Consider the following 8129-nt stretch of genomic DNA (forward strand, 5'->3'; position numbering starts at 1 on the left):
AACCCAAACAAAATAAAGCCCAAATAAAATGCAAAAGCCCAATTAATATCTCCAAATTACAAAACTGTAAAGCCCAAACAAAATAGATTAATCAATAAGGATAAGTAAGCCCAAATAAAATCTAATGGTCCATTGGACTGCAGTATGCTTAAAGCCCTAAGGAGTAAGGCCTAATTCCTAACTAAAGCCCTAAATCGATCACCTGTGCGACCGTGCGTGAGCGACGCGACGACGAAGGCTCTTGAGCGAGTGAGAGCTTGAGGCGTGAGCGACATTGCGACAAGCCGACAGGCGACAACCAGGCGGGCCACCAGGGACAGCGTCGCAACGAGAACGAGAAGAGAATCGAATCGATTCGATTTTGGAACTCGCCACTCGGTACTGACTCTGTGACTCAGAATCAATCACTTATTCGATTTAGGTATACAAATTGATCATTTTGTTTACTGTTTAGTTGATTATTTACTATTTTACTTGATTAATGATTACTTAATTAACTCTTGAAAATACAAAATACAAATTGATCTTAGACTTTTAGTTGATTACTTAGTACTTACTTGATTAGTGATTACTTACTTGATTGTTACAATTGTGAAATTGATCAATTTATTAGTTGATTACTTAGTTTAGTTGATGATGACATGATGTTTAGGTTTCATATGTTGATTAGATTTACTAATTTACATTACTCATTACTGATTACTTATTATTGTTTTCATTACTTAGATTTACATAAGTCATTCATTATGGGAAAATATTTGAAACGAAAAGCTTCATCATCAACCGGTAATAATGATGCATCCAACAATGTGATTGATGTTAACGATGATCCATCCAAAAGACCCAAAATTATAACTTATAACCCAAATCAAAGAGATGAAATTAGACGAAAATACTTGGTAAGGGGTCATTGTCAACCACGAGGTCACATCTTTCCAACCAAAGTTATATGGGCTAAAGGAAGACGGTTTGTTGTTTCTTGGTCTGATCAATTTCAGTGGTTGGAATACAGTGTAAAAGTAGATAGAGCATATTGTTTGCCTTGTTACTTGTTTAGAGACCAAGGTGGGAATCATGGGATAGATGCATTTGTGGCGGAAGGATTTAATAGTTGGAGTAAAAAAGATAGACTTACGCTTCATGAGGGTGAGGTTAATAGTTTTCACCGTAAAGCACTTAAAAAATGTGAAGATTTGGTTAACCAAAACCAATCAATTGCTGTTGCCCTTTGTAAACAAACATAACTCATGAAGACCGAGTACCACATGCGATTGAATGCTTCCATTGAAGTTTGTAGATATTTGTTGGAGAATGCTTTACCATTTGTTGGAGAATGCTCTACTATCATTCTGTTTATAATGATGTCAGATTTGTCAACTTAAACGGTATTGCCGACCTTGCCAGATTAATGGTGGCAACAAGAAAGCATCTTTCTCATCCTTTAGTCTACCGGTTATTGAAACTAACACTGGTTTTTGCCTGTTGCAACTGCTACGGTTGAAAGATGCTTTTCGGCGATGAAGCTTGTCAAGACAGATTTACGTAATCGAATTGGTGATGATTTTTTGAATTCTGCCCTCATTTGCGCCATAGAAAAGGAAGCCCTTAGTAATGTTAAAAACGAAGATGTCATCGATCGTTTCCAAAAGATGAAGACACGCCGATGACAAATTTAGGAGTTCTTTCTCAACATATTTTTTGTAATTATTTTTGGGTATATATTGACCGTTTTCAAAAGATGAAGACGCGTCGGGTACAAGTTTAGGAGTTGTTTATCGGTACTAAAAAAACCATATTTTTTGTAATTATTTTTAGATATATATTATATTATATTAATTATATGGTGCCACCGTATGAAAAATTTTCTAGGTCCGTCCTTGAAATGCGGTGACTCCAGACAATCTGTAAAGCAGGTGGCCGCCCTGGGATTAGTCGGCTCGCATAACGGGTTGGATATACATGTTAATAAAAAAATGTCATATTTTTATTTTAGTTTGTTGCAAAATAAATGTCCCTTTTTACCCTTAATCATGAAAGAGAGAGAATTTATCTTTTTATTATCATGGGAAAAGTATTATTTAGTTAATTAAAAAAATGTAACGGTTACACATTTCTAAAATATGCGACATTTTTGTCGTGAAGATTTATTTCGGGACAAAAACATTAATATGCAAAAGAACATGAGACAAAAAGACTAATGGTTCGTTTACCAAATACTTACCCGGTAAGCGTTTACCGGTAAAATTTAACACTATTATTTACTTACCGGGTAAGATTTTAATCCACCAAAACGGCATTGTATGCAACAGTTTACTCTGTAAGCTCTTACCGTGGTAAGAGTCGTCGCCCTCACTTATTGGGTAAGACTATTGGTCCTTGTCTCACTCTTACCGGGTAAGATTCTTGGCACTTTCCCTTATCATACTTATCCAGTAAGGTAATTTGACTTGGTGTTCGTTTACCTGAGTAAGCGTTTGGTAAATGCACACCTTTAAATGTTTGGTGAGGTGAATGTTTCTATAAGTTTTTTATAATTGTTACTTTTGAAATTGAGGATTCAAATACAATTTAAATATTATATTTACTTGAAAAACAACTTAGAAAACTTTAAAAAAAATCTTTAAAAACTTGTATTATAATTTGTAAAAACATGAAAAATTGGTTTTATGCATAACCGGTCGAGGCCTTGTAACGAGTCTCGGGCCAGACCTTGAATATCCGTTAAATTCGTAATCAGTCTCGAAATGTCGAGCCATTGTCAGTCTTTACTGGTCCCGACCCACTTTGACCAGACTAATGCCAGTCAAAATTCTTTGAGTAGATCGCATCGCAGGCTCTGTGGTATACTCAAAATCTGGATATAGTTCATCTTTCAAAATAAGTACATCAAACGTCCTTGTAATTTGCATTTCATTGCGTTATGGGTTCCTATCTTAACAAAGCTAGCTCCACTAAGAGAAAAACAGATTTCAAAGCTATGATACTAACTTGGATTGTTAGTATATTACAGGTCATGGCGTCCAAAACTGGAAATTACGATTGCTTTTGTTTCCACCATTCCAATACTTTCAAAATCATCGACATTCGAAATTACGACAACTATACTCAATGACACATTATGTTGTCATTTTCCCTGTTCAAATTTGCATCGAATGCTCATATTCCACCTTTTCTATCATGTACAGGTTGATTCAAATCACCTTCTTTCGACTTCAACCCTGAACGTATTTTCAGTGTGACGTCTCAAATTGAATTTTCTTCGACTCCCTCTGTGAATTTCAAATCTCGGAATTTCGTTCGTGTTTGACGAGAACTTGGGCAATAGGATCGTTGGCTGAATCATCAAACGTCACAGGTACTCCGGTAACATAAGAAACCATCTTCTAAGTAATAACACAAAAACGAGAGGAATAGAACTCAAGTAGGAGTTGTTAAAAAACCAATATCAAGCACGAGCCACAATCACAAATCATAGCAAAAATTGTGAACGTTTTTTCTGTGTTTGTTAGTTTGGTATCTTTTCACATACACCATATGACTTATATATAGTTCATATGGGTTAAAAAGGGATAAAAACGACCAAAAACTTAAAATACGGGTAAAAAACGGCAACTTTTTTAAAAATTTAGACTTGGTTGCAACCGGTCCCAGTCCCATAACTGGTCTTGGGCCGGGGCTATGTTTTATGCTCAATATCATAACAGGGTCGGGGCTAACGATCAATAACCAATCCTTACGGTCTCGATCTTACGCTGGTTCCGAGCCGGGATATGCCCATTTAACTAGTGATGGCCAAACTGGCCCGGGACCGTTAAAGACCGGTTATAGGACCAAAATCTGAGACTAGTTATGGATTTGGGGTGTTTCGCGGGACCGGGACCGGTTATGGACTGGCCCGACCCGGCCCGATTTTTAAAAAAATGTAGCTATATATATATATATATATATATAAATGTAGCCGTTATTTTTAAAAAAACTAGCCGTTTTTGGCCCTTTTTTTGTTTTTTTTGCTCTCTAAACACTATATATAAGTGTCTTGGTTGAGGGATTTACATATCAAGTTCTCGATTCGCAAAAAACGCAAAAAAACGTTCACAATTATCGGTTTCTCGCTATATTTTGTAAGACAATGTAATAAAACGCATTTTTAAAGTGTATTTTAGTGACCTAATTACAAATTTTATAATTTATTAAAATATATATATCATTAAAAAATAAAAACAAAAATATATTTTTTAATGACCGGGACCGGCAGCCCATAACCGGTTACAATAAAGCTTGACCGAGTTCAACGTTTTCGACCAGGACCAGTTATGGCCGATTATGTGAAAACTTGAGACTGGTTGGGACCGGGCCAACCCGACTCGAGACCGGTTTTTTCCCATCACTACATTTAACCCATCTCTACTGTCTAATTTACTCAAATTATTTAGAGCAAATAGGCTATTTTTGCCCCTACTTTAGAAAATGTCAATGGTAAAGCCCATACTTGTATTGGGTAAGGCCCATATCATATTTTTCTAAATGGGCCTTGTTAAGCAAAAGCATGAAGTCCATTGGCTAGGCCCATATTTCTTATATCATCTTCAACCCCTTTTCAACTGCACACAGTCAGTCCTTCAGAAATGGCGATGGTTCCCAACTGCCGGAGCTTCATTCTTGCTCCTGTTTCAATGCTACGAACACTAGCAGCGGCCACCAGCCACCGTCACAAAAGCACCAGTTTTTGCTGCTCAATTTGGAATTCCGACTTCAATTTTCATAAGAAAAACAGTAGCAGAGCATTCTCATCTGATTCAGCGGCCTCTCTAGCTGTTACTTCAACTCCTTCTTCTCCCAATTCTATGCGGTACTCCATCTCCTTTCCTTTCCCCCTGTATATTTTTCAAACACACATTAAGAGCACATATGTGCTACTGGCTAGGTCGTATTCTATATTTATTTGTACACAACCTGTATGAAAATTCTACAAAGCACGTAACAGATTGAGACATAGATGTGGATGTAGAAGTAAATTATATGCATTTTCTACCAAACTTGATACCAACATTTTTTCTGGTTGCAATGTTGGTTACAAGTTTCAATGTCTACCTTAATCAAAATTGCAGGGAAAGTTTACATGATTCACGTCTATTTGAAGATAAAAGTTAGTCTGTTGACCTCAGAAGGGAAACGGTGCTCATTTTAAGTTTTGAAAGGATGTTCGTTTCACCTACACTTGACTTCTTTACTGTTTATTCGAGAGTGATAAAAGACATAGCTTTGATGTACCTTTTAGGTAAGCTAGCAAAAGGGTATTTCGCTGATACTCGGAAGAAGTTCATCCTTAACTCGTCGCAATGCTTAGAACTCGGAAAAATGTCAAATTCTTCATCCGGTTCATCGGTTGTAATGACACATTCAGACGTTATATTTTAGGGTTAGTACAATGTAATTGATTGAATATTCAGACAATGTGGATACTGCAAAGAGGATTGATTGAACGTCTTAAGAGTCATAGCATGGAGGTGTACTGTAATTTATATTGCAATAGAGATTCACAACTGGTGGAAGTATCCACATTATATGAGTTGCAGGGCCGGCCCTGAGATTTTGGATGCCCACGGAAGAAAATTTCAAAAAATGCCCCTTATATATAACAAAAATGATGTAACGAGGGGGGGGGGGACATAAACCAAAACCCGTGTAACAAAATATAAAGTACATCACCATTCACCTAAAACGATGTCTTCTTGCGAGCAAAAATATCTATCACATCGTCATAACTAATATTAGCTAAAAACATACTCTCAATACTCAAGATCGCTAACCCGTTCAATCTTTCTTGACTCATGGTAGACCGTAGATATGACTTCAACAACTTTTAACTTTGAAAAGCTTCTTTCCGCAGATGCTACGGTGACTGGTACGGTCAATCAGGGCCGGCCCTTGCCATAGGCCCAGGGGTGACGGCCCAGGGCAGCACCTGGTCTAAGGGCATCAAAATTTTTAAAGCCCAATGTATTATATAGGTTCAGTTTCATTTGGGCCAAAAAAAGAATTACCGTAAGTCCAGCCGGCAGTCCATGCATCCATCATCGACTCTTGCTCGCCTTGCCTACGGCCTACCTCGCTCACAGCTAATTCACTCTCAATCGCAAACGGCAATGGCAAACGCTCTCACCGACTCACTCTCAATCGCAATCGCAATCGCAAACGCAAACAACGCTCTCGCTCTCTCTCTGCCTGACTACTAGTGACTGCCTCTCTCGAGTTCGAGTCTCGACTATTGACTCAGACTCCGTCCCGACTAGCCGACTGCCATCGCCCGTCGCCCGTCGGTCTGCGGCTGCGTGTCGGCTGCCGGCGTCTCTACTCTCTCGTGACTCGTCGCTCTCTACGGGCTTGCGGCTCTGTGCCTCTGTCACTCTCTCCGTCTCTCGTCGCTCTCTACTCTCTAGAAACAGACTCCTGAGTACTGCACCTACTGCTGTTGTTGTGACTTGTGAGGTCTATGAAACTTAACTTAGAGTTAGGGTTATTAACTTATTTTATATTTTTATTACTTATTTACTTTACTTATTAAGTTATTTTATGTTTTAATTTTCTAATTCTTGATTGCAAAACATAATAATGAACATAAGCTATGAATTTGGTCACTTTCACTTCCTCTTTAGAAATTAGGGATGTTTACTCTTTAGAAATTAGGACTGTGATTGTGAAATTGATGCTTATGTTTGATTGTTTTCTCTTTTATCAATTTGTCCAGGTTGCTTAATCGGTCCACTTTCTTGGCAATTTCACAATCACGAACCACGAAGGACCAAATCCAGGTGTTATCTTTCTATTTATATGGTATCATTTGTTTAACAATTTAACTACTTAAGTTATGTTGCCTCGATCACAACCATCGGGTGCTCAAAATAGGAAAAGAAAGAAAAGGCAAGAAGAAATTGCTCAATCTTTGCAAGGATCTTTAAATAAGTTTATTGTTAGACAACCAAATGTTTCTGAAAATACTAGTGATAAAAATGAAAATGCGTGTGATACAAATGCTTGTGATGCAAATGCTTGTGATACAAATGCTTGTGATACAAATGCTTTTGATGCAAATGCTTGTGATACAAATGCTTTTGATGCAAATACTTGTGATACAAATGCTTTTGATGCAAATGCTTGTGTACAAATGCGTGTGATGCAAATGCGTGTGATGCAAATGCTTGTGATACAAATGCTTTTGATGCTTCTAGTGATGTTCGTTTGAATATATTTGATCCAAGAATTTGGGATATGTTAAATTCTAAAATGAAAGATTTGCTTGTTGAAAAAGGGCCTATTAGGGAAACTAACATCAATTTCCCCAGAGATAATATAGGTAGACGCTTCTCTGATGAATTTTATGTTCGTAAGTTACGCAATGGTGATTGTCATGATAGAAAGTGGTTAGTTTATTCAAAAGAGCTAGATATGTGGAAACATCTCCATTTTCTTTGCGAACTCCATAATTTGTATTGATGTCCAAGAATTGCTACTTTTAGATGCCTCTTCTGGTAGCATTCCCTGCAAAACTTGTAACTCCATAAACAAATATTCGCCATCAATATCAGAATCATTRCCATTTGTTAAAGCAAGTTCAAGGTTCAAACAACATTTTTTTAACTCGTCATCATGTAAAGTAACCAAATTTCGCCCATCTAACAAGAAACCAAACATAGATTCAAATTCTTGCATTTGTTCAAATCTGGTTCGTAACTGCAAAAGAGCCATATCAACTAAAGCAAGAAAATAATCAGTTCTAAATGTCTCTTGAGCGGATTGTTGTTCTCTCTCCATATTTGGAATTTCATCAAATTGTTTTTTCCTTGAGAAAAAAATGTTTTACAGCAAACTCAGGTTCAATTTCAATATTACTTGCAATCTCTTTAGCTTCACGAATGGCACATGTAAACCCATTTTCCCTATATTTTTCAAAATATTCAACTAATCCCTTTAGATTTTGTATTGCAACATCAAGAAGCATATCTTTAGACTGTAACTTCTTGCTMACTAAATTAATTCTATACAGAATTTCATGCCAAATAACCAAACTTACAATAAACTCAAAACTTGAAAGCTCACCATTAACCAAAGACTCGGCTTCCCTACACACT

The 8129-nt window shown here is 37.0% G+C and overlaps 1 protein-coding gene across 1 annotated transcript in view; it reads left to right on the top strand.

Annotated features, from left to right (window-relative positions):
- Nucleotides 1-4625: 4625 nt before the first annotated feature.
- Nucleotides 4626-8129, top strand: part of LOC112520493 (RNA pseudouridine synthase 6, chloroplastic-like) — a 13020-nt gene continuing 9516 nt past the window's right edge. Inside the window, exon 1 of the mRNA XM_025128934.1 lies at nt 4626-4849. Coding sequence (XP_024984702.1) covers nt 4626-4849 — 224 coding nt within the window. The remainder of the gene's footprint in view (nt 4850-8129) is intronic.

Source organism: Cynara cardunculus (assembly GCF_001531365.2).
Source record: "Cynara cardunculus var. scolymus isolate 2C chromosome LG 10, CcrdV1, whole genome shotgun sequence".
NCBI classification, from domain to species: Eukaryota; Viridiplantae; Streptophyta; class Magnoliopsida; order Asterales; family Asteraceae; genus Cynara; species Cynara cardunculus.